Source organism: Pseudoliparis swirei, chromosome 20 (assembly GCF_029220125.1).
Source record: "Pseudoliparis swirei isolate HS2019 ecotype Mariana Trench chromosome 20, NWPU_hadal_v1, whole genome shotgun sequence".
Taxonomy (NCBI): domain Eukaryota; kingdom Metazoa; phylum Chordata; class Actinopteri; order Perciformes; family Liparidae; genus Pseudoliparis; species Pseudoliparis swirei.
The window spans coordinates 13,033,292-13,052,769 of record NC_079407.1 but is presented as its reverse complement, the minus strand read 5'-3'; the positions used below and the strand labels follow the sequence as shown (position 1 = coordinate 13,052,769).

Sequence of the window (19,478 nt, the reverse complement as noted above, 5' to 3'; positions counted from 1 at the left end):
CCCCCCCCCCCTCTCTCTCTCTCTCTCTCTCTCTCTCTCTTTCTCTCTCTTTCGCTCTCTTTCGCTCTCTCTCTCCCCCTGCTGTAACCCGAGCCAGGTGTTCCTACCACCGCTGGCCCAGGTGAATGCATGCCACCGCGCATTATTACATATTACTGATTGATTACATTACTTTTATCCAACATAATCACCACATCAATCATGGTGACTATTCGTTTTGTAGACATTGCAGACGTTCCCATTATTTTAAGGGAGAGTCAATTAATAAAGCATTTTCCTCATTATTTGCACGTGTGAGCAGCTGTGCCAAGGGTGAGGGATACATAACGTATTTAGATAAATGTAATACAATAAATAAGAGTTCATCTGTATTTGTTTTCTTATTTGTTTGTATAAACTTATATATATCAGTAATTGTGTGACTGTGCAATTAGCTAAGGTAATTAAAAGATGTACATTACACTAACGTTACTGTTTTTGTTCTGAATTGCGGACGTCATTAACAGACAAATTTCCCCTTGGGGATTAATAAAGTATATATCTATCTATCTATCTATCTATCTATCTAACACGTGGGCGCTTCTGTCCATCATATAACGTCATCGCGTCACCCCTGCGTGTCACGCCCCACGCTTGTCAAGCGTTTCCGCCAAGATGGTTGTCGGTGCCTTCCCTATCGCCAAGCTCCTCTACCTCGGGGTGAGGCAGATGGGCAAGCCTGTGGCGGACCGAATAAAAGCCGGAGCCCGCAGAAGCGAGTTCTTCAAGACGTACGTCTGTCTGCCGCCCGCACAGAGTGAGTAACCGAGCTAACGGCTAGCTATGACCGCTAGATAGCAGCGACAGGCACCCGAGGGATAAGCGAGGAGCCGCGACAACCAATGAGATTGTAGTTGTCGGGAGCGCTTAACCAATCATTTCTATGGAACTACCTTGCCGACCAATGGCAACCAGGCAAGCCCGATGAGGGCTGGTTTTGTGTGTCATTGAACAGATAGCCTTTAGTTTGTGTCTGTACAGGACAGCAGTCTGAATGGTTTTTGACGCACAATATGAGAAGATGTTTTACCTGCCACTGCGTTCTGTTGCTGAGTCACATTTATCAGTTTAGTTTCCCTAAACAAGCCTACCATAACTGGCCACCGGCCATTACACTGTTCACACAAAATGAAACGAGAGAAACTACAGAAAGTATAGGACACATGTAGAAGAGAAGGTTTTATTGTAATCTTTGTGAGGAGAATATTAAGACATAGTATATGTATATCTATACAGTAATGTACATATTTGATATTCTATTACTCTATTAGTATTGCTGTTGTATATATATTTTTTATATATATTGTGATCTACTATGTTACTACCTTTCACCTGTAACTATATTGGAATTTGCCATGTTATACTAAACAATATTACAATGGTGGTACAGATATTTTGCATCAATAACTGTCTCCAATGCTCCTTGTTTAAATTTAATTTGTGTCTTATATTATGATATGATATTCCTTTATTCGTCCCACAGTGGGGAAATTTCAAAAAATTGAAATTTAGTGATATAATATTTTTTTATTTACTTCCGCTATTAATCTGTATTACTGTCACAGCAATTAAATTGCCTCGCTTGAGATTTAAAAAAAAAGCCCTAATCATATCTTATCTTATCTTGTGTTAGTTCACAGCTGCTGGTGTATGTTAGGGGCTTTGCCTCAGGTGGAGACCTCGAAATGTTTCCTGAGTCTTTCGAATGAACAGCAACAACCCACGCTTTTGTTTGCTCTCAGCTCATTACTTGGTCAATTGTATGTTGTATTCTCACATGTATTTCAACTTGTTCCCTTTTGAGATCATCTCAAGCAAAAATGCAAATCTGAGCAACACCCAAAGATCCACTTGAAAGTCTTAACTGGAACTGTGTATGCTCTCGGCCCTCACAGTTTACCACTGGGTTGAGATGAGAACGAAGATGCGGATCATGGGCTTTCGGGGCTCCACCATCAAGCCACTGAATGAGGATGCGGCTGCAGAGCTGGGTGCGGAGTTGCTCGGAGAGGCAATCATCTTCGTCATTGGTGGTGGCTGTATGTTGTTGGAGTACAGCAGACAAGCCACTAATGCTCGGCACAAAGAAGAGGAGCAGAACAAGACCATCACAAGCCTACAGACTCAACTATCAGAAGTAACACTTGCAACAGAGACTCTAGATGCTCAGCTGAGAGAGATGAAAAGGTTACTGCTGTCTTATCCTGTGCCTGCCAAAAAGTGATGAAATTAGCCCCGTTCCTTTGTCTGTGTGTGAAAGAACAAGAGTGCGCACACACACACACACACACACACACAGACACACACACACACATACACACACACATTCATAGCACTGACATGTGTGCAGCTTGATAATGATCCTGCTTCACATACAGCCCATTACGTTTGCTGGAACAGGTGCTTATATAACAAATCAGTGCACTTTGGATTTGGGTGCTGTTATTCGCTCATGTTTCTAGCAAACAGTTGTTAAGGGGGATTGCTATGATATTCATAGTGTATTTGTGCGGTTGATCTTGCATGTTCCGAATACATTTGACTGTATATAATGATTTACAATAAAAATGCAATGGCACATTGAAGTTAATATATTTTAGAACAGCTTTGTGTGCTTGATTGATGGCCAAACATGGACAACCATATCTATCCAAAATCCGGTTACATTGGAGTATTCTTGTGTGTCTGCCCCTAAGGTTTCATGGACATGTTATGAAATAATTACACTGTAAATCTCCTTTATGATTCATGTACATCAGATGTGATGGAAACTGTAATAAGGATGGTGTCAAATAAAATGGTACGCCGTCTGTTGGCACTTAACACACAAACAGTGTACACTGTGAAAAACTGACTTATCAATATAGTTGCCCATTTATTTTCTGTCAATTGATTATTCAACTAATTGTTTCAGCTGAACTCATAGACATATTAAATTGTAAATGAACCAAAGCTGTCAAATCATCAGAGTGCAGTTACAAAAGTAAAATATGTCCTTCCTTCTGTAAAAAAAGGAAGATTTCAGTACTTTTCCCACCACTGCCACAGAGCATACATAGGCGTAATTTATTACGAGCAAGTTTTACATAAAACATGTTACTTCAAAAGTATTAGCATAAAAATATAGACCTACTTAAAAGTACAACACGTTACTGTTCTGCAGAATGGCCCTTTTCAGAATAATGTTTATAAATAAATGTATTTATGCATTAATGTAGTACTTCCACCATTTACTATATATTACGTGTAATCCGAAGTGAAGCGGGTAAGTGTCTGACACTACACTACCCAGAATTCATCAAATGTAAATACTGCGTCACTTCACATTGTGGAATGTTCCAAGCGCTCGATGAGCAACAGACATGCAAACTAAGCTAATATGACTGTTTCTCTCACATTTGTTTGCATATAAATAGTTATTACACGTAATGGGTTGTTTATTAAACGCAACACATGCAGAATTTTAATAGTAGAATAAACCTGTGAATATGCGCAGGTCCGGTTCACTTCCGGTTCTAGTGTCGGTCTGGTTTCCGGCCCACAGAGGGCAGCAGCGACGCTTTCTATCTTTTATCACGATTGACCCGCGCAACTCGCGTGAGACGAGGTAGGCCGTAATCTTGTGTTTGTCCTTATTCTGCATTATAACCATCTTATACATTGAACAAACTATGCATTGGATACAGGAGTTGCGTGCAAAGTATATAAACACCTGCATATTGCGTAGTTTTAACGTCGAAGGTAACTCGACGTTACTTCTTCTGCATCGGTTGTCGGTGCGTTAGCTAGCTAGGCTAAGCTAGTTACTAACGTTAGCCTCCAAGCGACAACTAGGAGCTTTGTAACATATTCTAATGATACTTCCGCTTTTCAAACAACGATATAAGTACGGACGGTTATTTAACACGGCTACGTGGTTTACATATATTAGTGAAACCAAGTAAAATGCAGAATAGTTATACACAATAACTAGCCTAGCTAACCTGCTAATGTTAGCCTGGTTGGCTGAGACGCTCTGGCGCCATCAGTCATCGATTTGAAAGTTTAACACAATGTTGTATGCATGAACATCACTCTACACTTTATATATATATATATATATATATTGTTCCTGATTTCCAGCAAACTAATTAAGACGACAACCATCTGAGACGCAATGAGTGTTGACGTGAAGAAACTGAAAGTCAATGAACTAAAAGAGGAGCTCCAGCGCCGCGGCCTGGACACCAAAGGCCTGAAGGCAGAGCTGGCGGATCGGCTGAACGCCGCGCAGGAGGCTGACTCTCCGGGTGATCCCTCAGACCGGGCGGAGCGGGAGGAGCGGGAAGGTCCGGACGTCAGAGAAATCGATGAGGATGAAGAGGAGGAAGAACCAGAGCAACTGGGTGAGTCCCATGGAAGTTGTTCCTTTAAATATCTCTTTAGTTATCCTATCGGCCATTGACTTGAATACATTTTTTGATTATATCTTACTTTATTGTCATTGTACAGATACTGAAACATCCAACACTTATTATATAAAGTATCCTCCGAATGTAAGGAATATAGTTGGATGCATTCAGTATGAACATGTGCAGCAGTTACAGTATCCATTGCTGGTTTAGTTATGTATAAGTAATTCTTATAGTTAGACATTAATTCAGAATGAACAGCTGGAGGTATCATATGGACGGTATAGACAGCTGAGTAAGTGTGAACCTGGAGGCAAGGGCGTTTCCTGTGCAGGTGTGATATTTAAAACTTAAGAATGGTAGGTCATTCATTGTATTCTATCTAAATATTGTGCATACATTAATCATTACTGATTTGGAGTTAAGTGCACTCTATACAAACATTAACTTGCAACAAGGTTATCTTTTAAATTTGAATTTACTTTATTTTTATTTACTACATTATTTTTGATGACGTCAAGGTGTACTTGCAGATGAGTAATATAAAAAATCAATGTAAGTTGCATTGAGTTCACGTTTTTCTGCTCTTACGAGCCTCAATGTTTTGGGTCTCCCCTTTTCAGATGCAGAAGTAGCCGAGGACAATGGTGCAGGTGACGATGATAATGATGAAGGTGAAGGCGATGATGATCGTGCTGAAGGCGATAATGATCAAGGCGACGGTGAAAATGTTGCCCCTCAAGAGGAAGATGAGGGTCGAGATTCAGGTGGTTACTATGAGGACGAGGAGGCAGAAGGTGAGCCCTATGAGAGTCGTCCAGCTTCAGTCTCGGGTCACAGCATGCCTGACCTGCCACCAGATCTCGACGCACAGAAACCCAACATGTCAGAGGAACAATCCAAGCCAGAGCCCGAGCCGGGGGAACAAGATGTAAACAAACCAGGTGATTTCCAGCCGTTTTTCCACTAGACATGTAATAATAACAACCTATAAGCCAATTGCTGTAGTGTTTTTACCTACCGATACATTTTGTGAAATGTTGTAACGTCTGTTAGACTTTCAACTATTTCATAACATATCACCTTGATTTCATGGTTTTCTTAAAGTGTTGACCATCAGGGTAGTGAGGATATCAATAAAGTTGAGAGATATGAACTCTGCCGAGACAGCAAAGTTTTACTAGTTATTACTATTCAATTGTTCAGTGGAACAATTAGTTAGTGGTTAGTATTGTCCCCTTTATCTGCTTCACTTTGTTGCTGCCAGCTTCCTCTAAATTGTTTGGACTGTTTTTGTTAAGCATGTGATCTAATATGGTGACAGCAGTAAAGGAGACACGGGTAGGACCCTTAACAACTTGATATGTAATATGTATGAAAATATCTCAAAGCATCCCAATTTATTTGTTAGTTTTACATTCAAAGGAGTTTTAGTAGCACCGTGATTAATAGTTTTGGGGGTTTATAATATCACACATTTCGTGACGCTGTCAGGGAGTTTTGCCTTCGACCATAGTTCGCACTTGTATACATGTCTTGTCCAGCTTAAGTTGAAGGCAGTAGGGGGACAGAATAATATAAACACCTCCTATATTGTCAAAGTTTTTTTCAAACGTCTCAAAGTAAAATAATTTAAAAAGCTGTGCATTTTGACCACGTCTAGTTCTATTTTAAGGCTGGGTGATGTAAATAAAATAAAATATGTAATTCTTTTGACCAAATGTATTGATACTGCAAAGGTATTGTAGGTTTTGACTTTGGGTGCGTTCATAAATACTAACACAATAGGGTTTTCGATAAATAATCATCATTAATGTGGATATAATAAAAAAGTAGGTAACGGCAACAACAGCGAGAACAAGCTGGTATGTTCAGAAATTTGCATCACTTTTCTTTTGTGTGTCCAGCAAAAATGACAACTCATGCCATATTACAATATCCGAATCGAAGATGAAATCTAGTCTCAAATCACGATTATTTATATAGTATCAATATATTGCCCAGCCCTGGCTCACTGTCATTGTTAATTTACCTTTCAGAAATGAAAGTGGAGGTCAAAATGGAAGACGACCCTAGAGCTGATGAAGACACAAAGCATGACAGCCACGGGACACAACAGCAGGACGGCCAAGATGGCGAACCTCAGGCTGAAGAAATCAAAGTGGAAGCTGATAAAAGTGGCAGCCAAGGCCGCAAGAGACCACACGAGGAGAGCAGGAGCTACAGCTACTACGAGCATCGCGAGGAGAAGCGGTATGCTCATCCTAAAATATTTGTTTCCCTTTGGCTTCTCATACAATAGTACAACACTACAGTAGAATGTGTGAAATGTTATGTCGTTGACTCGTCTGGTTTATATGCATTTTGTCAATGAAAGTGTCTGTAAAGGCTGTTAACTTTCTATTCCGCTCATGTTCCACAGATCCCGCACGCCTCAGCCCCCTGCAGAAGATGAGGAGGAGAACATAGATGACACTCTTGTTACAATTGATACGTGTAAGTATGAGGATAAACTCCATCTCAGCTTGATTGTGTGTTATCTGCAGTGATAGTTGACGCTCCATTTACACCTTTTTTCAGAAGGAGTTGAGTGAATTCGGGAGTAGACTCCCATCTCACAAGCCCCCTTTACAACTGAGGCAGACAAAGTGTTAGATGCTGTCACCTCGGCCTGCTCCGCAACCTGTCGTGCCACAACTCTGAGTGCCTTAGCAGATTTGTTCCGTAGAGATATCAATGATATAAAAGACTGAGAAATTAATCAAGAGCGGCTGAACGTGCTGATTTGAACCCACAAGAAGCATTTTAATGCCGGCAGTGGTTTGACTGACACTTAATCTGCTTACCTCATACAGTTGCGCAGCTATGATTGTATTCATGAAAGTCTGTATCCTGTTTTGTTTTTAATATCCTGGAACTGTCGAGTTCCATAAACAACCCCATTTAAAAGAATTATCTTTCCTTTCAGACAACTGTGATCTGCATTTCAAAGTGTCACGAGATCGCTACAGTGGGTATCCACTGACCATCGAAGGCTTTGCCTACCTGTGGGCTGGAGCCCGGGCCACACATGGTGTCATGCAGGGCCGTGTATTTTATGAGATGAAGGTAATGAGTAAAAAGTATCTTTCTGTAATGTTCAGTTGCTTTTGAAACTAGACAAACACGTGCTTCACGCATAAAACTAATAAGATGATGGTGCTCAGCTTTCTGACAGAGCTAGACGTTTAGTTTGGTGAGACATTGAGAAACTATAAATACACTTTTTTGTATACTGTGTCCACATTTGACATAATTGTCCCTGATGCATGAGAAAGGCTCTGTATTTATTATTGTCTAAACTGCATGACAAGCTCTTTTGTTTATCATTAACTAACATAGAGTATCTTTTTACATTTGAGCTTCCCATATCAATGTTTTACTTAGATGTTGAGAACTCTCATTGTGCGGGATATTTTAAAATCTCACATTGCCTAAACTGAAGGCTGTCTTGTTAATTTTACTAAATTTAGGAAATTTCACGACCAATTATTGTTAAAAAAACTTGCAGTGCTGCTCCTTCTTGCTGTTGTCGTGCACTAGATTTTATTGACCTTGTTTTTGACCCAATTTGTCCCCTCTTCAGATCAATGAGGAGATTCCTGTGAAGCACCTGCCCAGCAGTGAGCCAGATCCCCATGTGGTCAGAATTGGATGGTCTCTGAACCACTGCAGCACTCAGCTTGGTGAGAGGAGCTACCAGCCGAACAATCAAGATGATGTTTAACATGTTATGCTCTGGCTTAAATAGCAACAATGCATCTGACTCTGTCTTGTTTTAGGCGAGGTGCCCCTTTCCTTTGGATATGGAGGAACAGGAAAGAAATCTGTAGACTGCAAGTTTGCAGACTTTGGCGAGAAGTTTGGCGAGAACGACGTCATCGGCTGTTACATTGTAAGTAATGGCATCAGTGATTCAGATGCTTAATCTTTGTCATAGCATCATTTTAGGATATTTTGAAATGACACAACAAAACAACTCAGTAAAATGATTTCCTATTGTAGGACTTTGACACTGGTGAAGAGGTAGAGTTGAGCTATTCCAAGAATGGAGTCTCACTGGGTGTAGCTTTCCGGACAACCAAGGAGAAGCTGGCAGGCCGTGCCCTGTTCCCTCACGTTCTGGTGAAGAATTGTGCTGTTGAGTTCAACTTTGGTCAGAAGCCGCAGCCGTACTTCCCCCCACCAGAGGGATACACCTACATCCACAATCTAGGAATGGAGGATAAGATCAGAGGCACAAAGGGACCTGCCATTAAATCTGAATGCGAGGTAGGTCACAAGAAATTATTGAACAATATGTGTTTGGTTGTTTTGTTTTCAAGTTGTGATTGGTTTGATTACAGTATCAATACCTGCATCCTGAGAATTTTTGCTGCTATTTTATTTATTTGCAGCAGAAACACAACAGCAAAAGTAAAGATGAGAGTTAAGAAGATGGAATAAATAAATAAATGCACAAGGCAGAAAGTTTCTCCTCGATAAGCATGGCAAGCAAATCCAAAAGAAAAAAGAAAGCAATAGGAATCAATAGATTTCTCCAGTTTGAATGTTATTCTTTTACTTTTATATTATACGTCATAGTGTATGTAATTAGATTTTTCTTTTAACACTGATCAACATAAAATACATTTTAGATCAAAAGTTTTTTCATGGGTTTTAAAAGGAACAGGTCTCTAGGGGTATAAATCACCGGTTTTCCTTGTTAACATATTTCAGATCTTGATGATGGTCGGCCTGCCTGCCTGTGGAAAGACCACCTGGGCCATTAAGTATGCTGGGACTAACCCCGAGAAGAAGTACAACATCCTGGGCACAAATGCCATCATGGACAAGATGAAGGTGAACTACACGGTCGCACTCGGCTTGAGCCTATTGGTGATCGCATTTTACTATTAGGACTACTGATGTTCATATGAATAATTACTGTGCATTAAGAGTAAGTGGGGAAAAATTAAGAAAAAGAAAAAACTACCTCCCAACCCGTATTCAGCACGGTGGCTCAGTGGTTAGCACTGTCGCCTCACAGCAAGAAGGCCCTGGGTTTGAATCCCGGTCGTCCCGGTCTGTCCAGGTCTGTCCAGGTCTGTCCAGGTCCTTTCTGTGTGGAGTTTGCATGTTCTCCTCGTGTCTGCGTGGGTTTACTCCGGGTCCTCTGGTTTCCCCCACCATCATAAAGACATGCACCGCTAACAGCTGGTTCGTCTCTTTGTGCCTCTGTTCCAAACTTCAAATCACTGATTTCCCCAGCTGCTCCTGAACGCATCATCTCACTCTTCCGGTAAGCTCTGGTTGCCAGCTCAGCAGCGAGCATGACTTCTTCTTCTCTCCCTCCCGCTCCCTCTTGCTCAGTGTGTCTCATGTATAGTTATCCCCCTGCCTCCCTTAATGATAACGATACATGCAACAAGTGTAGTTTATTTGCTAGGTTGGAGGCAGGTCTAAGTGGGTTAGATGCACGGCTCCGCGCTATCGAAGCTCAGACAGCTATGCTAGTTAGCCCGCCTCTCCCGTAGTCGGCGCTGAGCTACAGTCAGCTGTTAGCTGTGCCCGCGGTAACCGTGCAGCCGGATGGTTGGGTAACTGTTCGCAGGAGTAGTAAGTCTACACAGAAGCCCGCTGTGCACCAACCACTTCACGTTTGAACCAGTTTTCCTGCTCAGCGACACACCCGCTGAGGAACACACCCTGGTTATCGGGAGCTCTATAGTCAGGAACGTGAAAATAGCGAAGCCACGGACCAGAGTCGTGTGCCTCCCGGGGCCAGAGCGGGCGACGTGGAGTCTTGTTTGAAGCTGCTGGCTAAGGACAAGCGGAGATACAGTCAGATTGTAATACACGCCGGTGGTAATGACGCCGAGCCCGTCGGTCGGAAGTCACTAAAATTAATGTGGAATCGGTGTGCTTATGCCAAGACGTTGTCGGACACCGTAATTTTCTCTGGCCCTCTCCCAAATTTGCAGACAGACGAATTGTATAGCCGAATGTCGTCTTTCAACCGCTGGCTGTCGAGGTGGTGCCCAGCGAATAATGTGGGCTACGAAGACAACTGGAAGACTTTCTGGGGAAAACCTGATCTGATGAGGAGAGACGGCATTCATCCCACGTTGGACGGAGCGCGTCTCATTTCTGCGAATATGACCAAGTTGATCACCGGACTTAATCTATGACAACCCAGGGTTCAGATCAGGAACCGGGAGCAGAGTTGTAGTTTAACACCCTTCTCTGCTCTTCCATTCGAGCAGTTACCCACCCTTGACTTTAGAGTAGAGACTGTGTCTGTCCCACGGCCACTTCAATTAAATAAATCAAAAGTAAGCAGAAGAGGAGTCGTACACAATAACCTTATACAAGTTAACACCATTATTTCAGCAGTGCAACAAAACAGGTCTATTAAATGTGGTCTCCTAAATATTCGATCTCTGTCATCTAAAGCTGTGTTACTAAATGATTTAATATCAGATAATCACATTGATTTATGTTGCCTAACTGAAACCTGGCTGAGCCATGAAGAATATGTCTGCCTGAATGAATCGACTCTCCAAGTCATATTAATACTCACATTCCTCGAGGCACCGGTCGAGGAGGTGGAGTAGCAGCCATCTTTGAATCGAGCCTATTAATTAATCCTCAACCAAAATTACACTACACCTCATTTGAAAGCCTTGTTCTTAGTCTTTCACATCCAACCTGGAAAACACTACAGCCAATTCTATTTGTGATTCTGTACCGGCCACCAGGTCCATATTCAGAGTTTATATCTGAATTCTCAGAATTTATATCAAGTTTGGTTCTTAAAACTGATAAAGTTATTATTGTTGGAGATTTTAATATCCATGTGGATGTTGATAATGATTGCCTTAGTGCTGCATTCATCTCCTTGTTGGACTCGATTGGCTTCTGTCAGAGAGTACAGAAACCCACTCACAGCTTTGGCCACACGCTTGATCTTGTTCTTACTTATGGCGTTGACATTGAGCATCTGAAGGTCTTCCCACAGAATCCTCTTCTGTCAGACCACAACCTCATAACTTTTGAATTTATACTACCGGAGTGTACTCCGTTAGTCAAAAGTTTCTACACCAGATGTCTAACTGACAGTGCTGTAGCTAAATTTAAAGAAGCGATTCCTTCTGTATTTGATTCGATACCACGTCTCAATATAACAGAGGACTCCTGGTCTAACTTTAGTCCGTCCCAGATTGATCATCTTGTTGACAGTGCCACAGGCTCTCTGAGAATGACACTGGACTCGATAGCCCCTCTGAAGAAGAAGACAGTGAGGAAGAGGAGGTTTGCTCCTGGTATAACCCTCAGACCCGCAAACTGAAGCAAGCGTCACGAAAGCTTGAACGCATATGGCTTCAACTAATCTCAAGAATCCCGCTTAGTTTGGCGAGATAGTCTTAAAACATATAAGAAGGCCCTCCGTAATGCCAGAGCAGCCTATTACTCATCAGTAATAGAAAAAAATAAGAACAACCCCAGGTTTCTCTTCAGCACTGTAGCCAGGCTGACAGAGAGTCACAGCTCTGTGGAGCCGAGCATTCCTATAGACCTCAGTGGTAATGACTTTATGAACTTCTTTAATGAAAATATTTTAACTATTAGGGACAAGATTAATATTCTCTTGCCCATAACCAGTGCCAATCTGTCCTCAAGTGGAATGGCCTTGGAAACCGCTGTATGCCCTGGTGTATATTTGGATGGCTTTTCTCCCATCAACCGTGACCAATTATCTTCAACGGTTTCTACTTCGAACACGTCTACCTGTCTCTTGGACCCCATCCCGACGAGGCTGCTTAAAGACGCTTTTGCCTTTAATTGGCGGCTCTCTATTAGATATTATCAATGTGTCTCTGCTAACAGGCCACGTACCACACTCCTTCAAAGTGGCTGTTATTAAACCTCTCCTGAAGAAGCCCACTCTGGATCCAGAGGTATTGGCTAACTACAGACCGATCTCTAACCTCCCTTCCTCTCCAAGATCCTTGAGAAAGTGGTCGCAAATCAGTTGTGCGACTTTCTACATCATAATAGTTTATTTGAGAAATTTCAATCAGGATTTAGAAAACACCACAGCACCGAGACGGCACTGGTGAAAATTACAAATGACCTCTTAATGGCAGCAGATAAAGGACTCCTCTCTGTCCTGGTCTTGTTAGACCTTAGTGCTGCATTCGACACCATTGACCATGACATCCTGTTACAGAGACTGGAGCAGTCGATTGGCATTACAGGCACGGCACTAATTTGGTTTAAATCCTATTTATCCGATCGATCTCAGTTTGTATTTGTAAACGATGACGCCTCGATAACCACCAACGTTAATCACGGAGTTCCACAAGGTTCTGTGCTTGGACCAATTTTATTTACCTTATACATGCTTCCTTTGGGCAATATTATCAGGAAACACTCCATAAACTTTCATTGTTATGCAGATGATACTCAACTATATTTATCGATAAAACCAGAGGAGAGCAACCAACTCGGTAAAATTCAAGCATGTCTTAAAGACATAAAAACATGGATGACCTGCAACTTCTTGATGTTAAACTCAGACAAAACCGAAGTAATTTTAATCGGCCCTGAGCACCTCAGAGATCAATTATCTGGTGATGTGGTTTCTGTAGACGGCATTGCCCTGGCATCCAACACCACTGTAAAGAATCTGGGCGTTATCTTTGATCGGGACTTGTCCTTTAACTCCCACGTAAAGCAAATCTCAAGGACTGCATTCTTTCATCTATGTAATATTTCAAAAATCAGGCACATCTTGTCTCAAAAAGATGCAGAAAAATTGGTTCACGCTGTCAATTTTCGAGACTGGATTACTGAAACTCCTTATTATCAGGCTGCTCTAATAAATCTCTTAGGTCCCTCCAGTTGATCCAGAATGCTGCAGCTCGTGTTCTCACTAAAACTAAGAAAAGAGATCACATCACTCCTGCACTAGCTGCTCTGCACTGGCTACCCATAAAATCAAGAATCACTTTTAAAATTCTTCTCTTAACGTACAAAGCCTTGATTGGTGATGCACCATCATATCTTAAGGAGCTTGTAGTACCATATTGCCCCACTAGAGAGCTACGCTCACTAAATGCGGGACTACTTGTAGTTCCTAGAGTCTTAAAAAGTAGAATGGGAGCCAGAGCCTTTAGTTATCAAGCTCCTCTTTAATGGAACCAGCTTCCAATTTCAGTCCGGGAGGCAGACACAGTCACCTCGCTTAAGAGTAGACTTAAGACCTTCCTCTTGACAGAGCTTATAGTTAGGGCTGAATCAGGTTCACCTGGTCCAGCCCCTTGATATGCTGCTATAGGCTTATAGCTGCCGGGGACGTTTTAGGATGCACTGAGTACCTATCTCCTCTTTTTTCTCTCCTTAAGGATGAATTTTCATCTCTCAATCACACGTTACTAACTCTGCTTTCTCCCGAGTCCTTTTGACAGCACGCCTCATGGGGTCATCGGACCCTATGAGACGGCATAGATCCTATCTGCCTGATGGATCATCGAGGTCTGGGTCGTGGAATTCCTGCTCCTGACTACGCCACTGTCCTGTTGAGACTCTGCCCACTGTTGAGACTCCGCCCACTCCTCCTCCCCACCGCCATCTGCCTGATGGATCGTGGAGGTCTCCATCGTGGAATATGCCTACTATGAACTATTCATACACTCTGTCATATTCATTGAATGTATTTTAACTCTAAATCTGTCCTTCTGTACACATTACATCTATTGCATCTGTCCAACCTGGAGAGGGATCCTCCTCTGTTGCTCTCCTGCAGGTTACTTCCCTTTTTTTCCCCCTGAAGGGTTATTTGGGAGTTTTTCCTGGTCCGATGTGAGGTTTTGGGGCAGGGATGTCTATGTGTACAGATTGTAAAGCACTCCGAGACAAATTTGTAATTTGTGAAATTGGGCTATACAAATAAACTGAATTGAATTGAATCTTATGGATGAATGAATGTTGGTGGTGGTCTGAGGGGCCGTAGGCGCTGATTGGCAGCCACGCTTCCGTCAGTCTGCCCCAGGGCAGCTGTGGCTCCTGATGTAGCTTACCACCACCGGGATGACTGTGTGTATGACTACTGGACTCTGTGAAGTGACTTTGGGTACTTAGAGAAGCGCTATATAAGATTGAAGGTTATTATTATTATTCATACGTTGCTGTCTTACTTGACTCTTTGTCCTGCAGGTCATGGGTCTGCGTCGCCAGAAAAACTACTCCGGCCGCTGGGACGTTCTGATCCAGCAGGCCACCCAGTGTCTGAACCGGCTGATTGAGATCGCTGCCCGCAAGAGACGCAACTACATCCTAGACCAGGTACTGCCCTTCAACCCACACTCTGCACCGATACTCGCCACAGTCAGTCAATGTGCCCTGATGATCACTCTCTCTAATGGCCTATTTATTTATCTTTCAGGGGGTCTCTGTGTATTATAGAGTAGAAGAAGCATTGATCACCCTCTTGTTTCTTGCTTGTCATGTACTGTAAAAGCGAATGATTAATGGCTCTCATAAGTGACAGAATATTTCATGTTTTCATCCCTCAGTATATTTGCACTTGCTATTTCTTGTCATAATACAGTATTGTTTTGTCTTGTGAATTTCAACAATGTACAAGTAAACCATGACTATGTAAAGATGTTGAGAAACAAGTAAGCTCTGACTGGTGAGTAAGAAAAACACCTTCCGTTGCTAATTTAATAAGACAGAGTTGATAGCTTTTTTAAAAGCTATCTTTAAGTGAGATACATGGAACTTTTGATTGTGTTTTTTAATTAATTGACCCTAAAGGTAAGTAATGACTAACAGATTTTAGATTTTTAGATCCATGTGTTCAGCAAATATGACAAAGGTAGGTGGGTCTGATGGTGGACTGTCTTTTCTTTGGAAACTGTGAGTATGAGCAGGTAGGTTGTATCTGTGTGTTGTCTTGTCCGGGACTAGAGTCCGTATGAAGATCAGGTGAGTTGAGGTAAGTGGGGGGCTCCCGTCAGAATAGAAAGTTGGCGCTAAATAAAAAATAGCCTTTTAGCTTATCGCAATGTTGGTTCGTTATCAACATTCGTGGTGATGTTACTAAAGAATTGTGATTTGACTGATCGCAGGAGGTACTTTGAGTTGTGCTCCCATCCAGAAACGTTGCTGTTGAGTGATGAAGCATCTTCATCTGCTGGTGAATAACAAGACACCGTATGACGCTAACTTTATTCTTATCAGCTGCCGTATTTGTTCTGAAGTCGTTTGAATTTTGAATTGCAACCAGTTGCATATTTAAAACACGTAGGATTTGTTGAGAATTGTTTTGAAGCATTCATTTCTTGAAGCAAAATGTTGACCTATATAAATAGTTTTTACAATATGCTGTAACAGACGGTGAGGAGTTTGACAGATGTCAGTCTATTTTTGGCATAGCTTGCATTTCATACAGCCCCCACAATGCCACGGTAAAGGCTACTACTGGGGTAACTCATTAGTATTACATGGCAAGATATGGAGAAAAAAAAAATGTTCACCATGTAAACATAACAAATATTATACTATCTTGTTTATTGCAGCCTAAATTTGCATGTGGTGTTTTCCAAAATGCTCACGGCGGAATCTCTTTTCAAGGTGCACATTGTCACTGTAGGAAGCCGTAACTGAGTAAGCACAACTACTTGACTATATCTATATCTACTGTTGTTAATAGTCTTAATGTCTCTGTGAAGTAACTATACATTTGTAGTCAGGTTAAATATGTGCGGGGTCCCTCTTTGATGTCAATAATTAACATCCCTCAGCAGCCACTGGACACCTGCATGTGCAGACTGTGAGGTAAGTCAGTGGAGTGACGAGAGGCCATTAGAACTTGAGTAAAAGCGTAGACTTGACATCCAAGCCAAACCTCTCTCACTTCATTATTGCAGGGTTCCAGCTTCCTTCCAGTGGAAAGCCATAACAAGTAAACAATAACAAACAAGCTTCTACTTCTTTCTTGTCACCATTGCTAGACAAATGTATATGGATCAGCAAGGAGACGAAAAATGCGTCCTTTTGAAGGTTTTCAACGCAAGGCTATTGTAATTTGTCCCACGGACGAGGATTTAAAAGAACGAACATTAAAGCAAACCAATGAGCAGGGGAAGGATGTGCCCGATCATGCTGTTTTAGAAATGAAAGGTAGGAACGCTGTGGAAACAACAAACAAAACATCAGATCTACTTTTTACTTTTCTATGTGTTGTCTCTAAAATCAAACTTGGAAGATCTCCTCCCTTCCCTTCCCCTCCCTTCCCTTCCCCCATCACATTCTTTGGTCAGATATAAAACCTGGACTTTTTTTTTATAACAGTCCACATGAATTTGATTATTTTTCTTATTTTTGCCCTCTTATCTGCCACTCGCCATACAGCTTAATTCGAATGCACTGCAAACTGAGACGTGGGCCTTGCCGAGGTCAATAGAACAGTAGAGATAATATTGCACAATTTGCTTCCCTGAAAGGGATGTTTCCAAACTTACAAGCAGTCGCATGCTGAAGTTGTTGGAAGTAAATTTGTAACAGCATTACATCAGCTGTCCTCGGTTTGCAGTGCTGTTTCCCCACCAACCTTCTAGTCCCTGTCCCTTTTGTCCCTCTGAACTCCTCCCTTTCCTTTGTCTGCTTCAACAAATGCTTCCTCCATGTTCCCCTGGAGGTGGCGTTTGTTCCCTTTACCCTGCCATCTACTTTCATCTATCTGAAGTTAGTTTCTCTATGATTTCCATTGCCTCTGTATTGTTTTAATTATTTTTTCATTTTGTCTCCTGGTGGTGTGGCTGCTCTGGTCCTCACTACAACCCCTCCCTCTTTCTTTCTCTCTCTCTCTGCCTCTCCATCCGTCTCTTGCTGGATGGGCGGTCTCTCTCTCCTCCTGTGGTCACCTCTGTCACTCTCCAAGCCAACTTTACTCTCCCTGAGGCTTGCGACTTCCTGGAGGCGGTGACATTCGCTGAGCTGCAGTCCGACGAGGCTGAAAGTCTGCTAAAGCAGTACAATGAGGAGGGTCGCAAGGCTGGCCCGCCCCCTGAGAAACGCTTTGACAACAGGCAGGGCGGGTTCCGCGGCCGCGGCGGTGGTGGCGGCAGCGGCGGTAACGGTGGCAGCGGTAGCTTCCAGCGATATGACAACCGCGATGGATCCCGCGGTGGCTACCAGAACCGTGGAGGAGACGGAGGCAGCGGGTACAGAGGAGGTGAGCGGAGCAGTCGACACATTTATCGCAATCATGCGAATCCATAGCTTCCTTACTTCTGTGATTTGAATGTTAGGATACGTAAGACATAAAAACTAGGGCTGGTATATAGTTCACGTTAAACTTATGTATATCTCTATTGTAATGCCACATTTCTGGGTTTTTTAGCAAGCTACAATCGTGGCAGCTATAACCAAAACCGTTGGGGCAGCAGCTACCGCGACGGAGGCGGCGGCGGCGGCGGCGATGCCCGTGGGAGTTATAGCCGCAGCCAGCCGTCAGGAGGAAGCTACAATCGCCCGGCCTCTTACAACAAGGGAGCATACAGCCAGGTAACTAACCCAATCCTTTGGTGGATGGAACGGGTTGAAATCCAGACCAAATGAACGCAATCTCCTGAACCTCTTGCTTCGCCTCCAGAGCTACAGCCAGAGCTACAGTCAAGGGTACAACCCTAGCAGCTACAACCAGAGTTACTACGGCAACTACAGTCAGTACCCGGGATACAGCCAGAGCTACAGCCAGACACCTGCAGCTGCACAGACTTACAACCACCACCAGCAACAACCGCAGCAGCAGCAACAACAGCAACAGCAGCAGCCACAACAACAACAGCAACCACAGCAACCGCAGCAACCGCAGCAGCAACAGAGCTACAACCAGCAATATCAGCAGGTAGGCGATGACATTTTCTCTGAGCCATTAATATGGCTCATAACAATTAATACTCCGCTAATATTCCCGTCTTTCATAACCTTTATATGCAGGTGTGTTTCTTCTAATCAGAAATGGAAACACGTGAACTTGCTCTCACTGCTGTGCTTGATTTTGTGTGTCTCTCCCCAGTATGCTCAGCAGTGGCAGCAGTACTACCAGAACCAGAACCAGTGGAACCAGTATTACAGCCAGTATGGCGGCTACCCTGGACAGGGCAGCCAGGGCTCATCTGGTTCCCAGTAGCTTCGGTCTGCATCTGTACCTGCGTTCCACCTGTGTCCTAAACTGACCTCTGCAGCAAATAGATTTTTGTACAGTCTCACAACCATCCCTGTCTCTGTCTGGGTTCACACAGTAGCCTTCATTCCGCACCAATCAATATACACACAAACTGTTACCAGTTTGCTGTGGTTTCTTTTCTTCTTTTTTTACTGAATGAAGTCTTACTCTACGCAGTGACCGTGAGGTGGTGGATGATAGGTATCAAAACATCTAACGAATGTTATCTATTATGCATTTAATGTGGGCGACTGTTGACCTGCAAACTCCACATTTCCTACAGATTGAAGAGGTTATTGTATATTTCTAGGTTGCAATAGTGTGAAAACGTGACCGGACAGGAAACATACAGCAAGGCCTAAAATACATTTGCTTGTTTTGAGAAGCTTAACAAAGAACAAAATGCATGCTTTTTACCCTCAACCCTTTCCTATGTCTTTACTCTTTATTTTTCAGTTTCCGAGTGAGCACATTTTATTTACTCCCAATAGACTTCAAACATTATGGAACATTTTTTTATAGGTGTTGATACTGTAGTATTTAAGCGTTTAATTCCGTCTTTGATTGAATATTTTGCCACTCTGAGTAGTTGTATGTGCAGGTTTTCTTTTTGTATCCCTTTGTGATTGCTGTTCATTGAGTCAAGTAGTTAAATCCAGATGTCAAACTCATTTATTTTTTTCTACCTGAAATTGGAAATCTGATAATGACCTGTTACCCGTCTTCTTGTCTTTATACAATAAATGCAATTGTATACGCCTGGAGATGTTTATCTCTTTTCTTCTGTT

General features: G+C 42.5%; 2 protein-coding genes across 2 annotated transcripts; both read left to right on the top strand.

Annotated features, from left to right (window-relative positions):
- Positions 1–602: 602 nt before the first annotated feature.
- Positions 603–2,870, top strand: opa3 (outer mitochondrial membrane lipid metabolism regulator OPA3). The gene is made up of 2 exons (XM_056441116.1): positions 603–796; positions 1,935–2,870. Exons 1-2 carry the CDS (start codon positions 655–657, stop codon positions 2,261–2,263), a joined length of 471 nt encoding a protein of 156 aa, XP_056297091.1. The 5' UTR covers positions 603–654; the 3' UTR covers positions 2,264–2,870.
- Positions 2,871–3,588: 718 nt separating this feature from the next.
- On the top strand, positions 3,589–19,454 carry hnrnpul1 (heterogeneous nuclear ribonucleoprotein U-like 1). The gene is made up of 16 exons (XM_056440535.1): positions 3,589–3,646; positions 4,162–4,424; positions 5,054–5,374; positions 6,470–6,683; positions 6,853–6,926; positions 7,399–7,538; positions 8,056–8,155; positions 8,252–8,364; positions 8,475–8,741; positions 9,189–9,311; positions 14,670–14,798; positions 16,472–16,640; positions 17,401–17,694; positions 17,863–18,026; positions 18,115–18,369; positions 18,541–19,454. Exons 2-16 carry the CDS (start codon positions 4,196–4,198, stop codon positions 18,652–18,654), a joined length of 2,706 nt encoding a protein of 901 aa, XP_056296510.1. The 5' UTR covers positions 3,589–3,646; positions 4,162–4,195; the 3' UTR covers positions 18,655–19,454.
- The last annotated feature ends 24 nt before the right edge of the window (positions 19,455–19,478 follow it).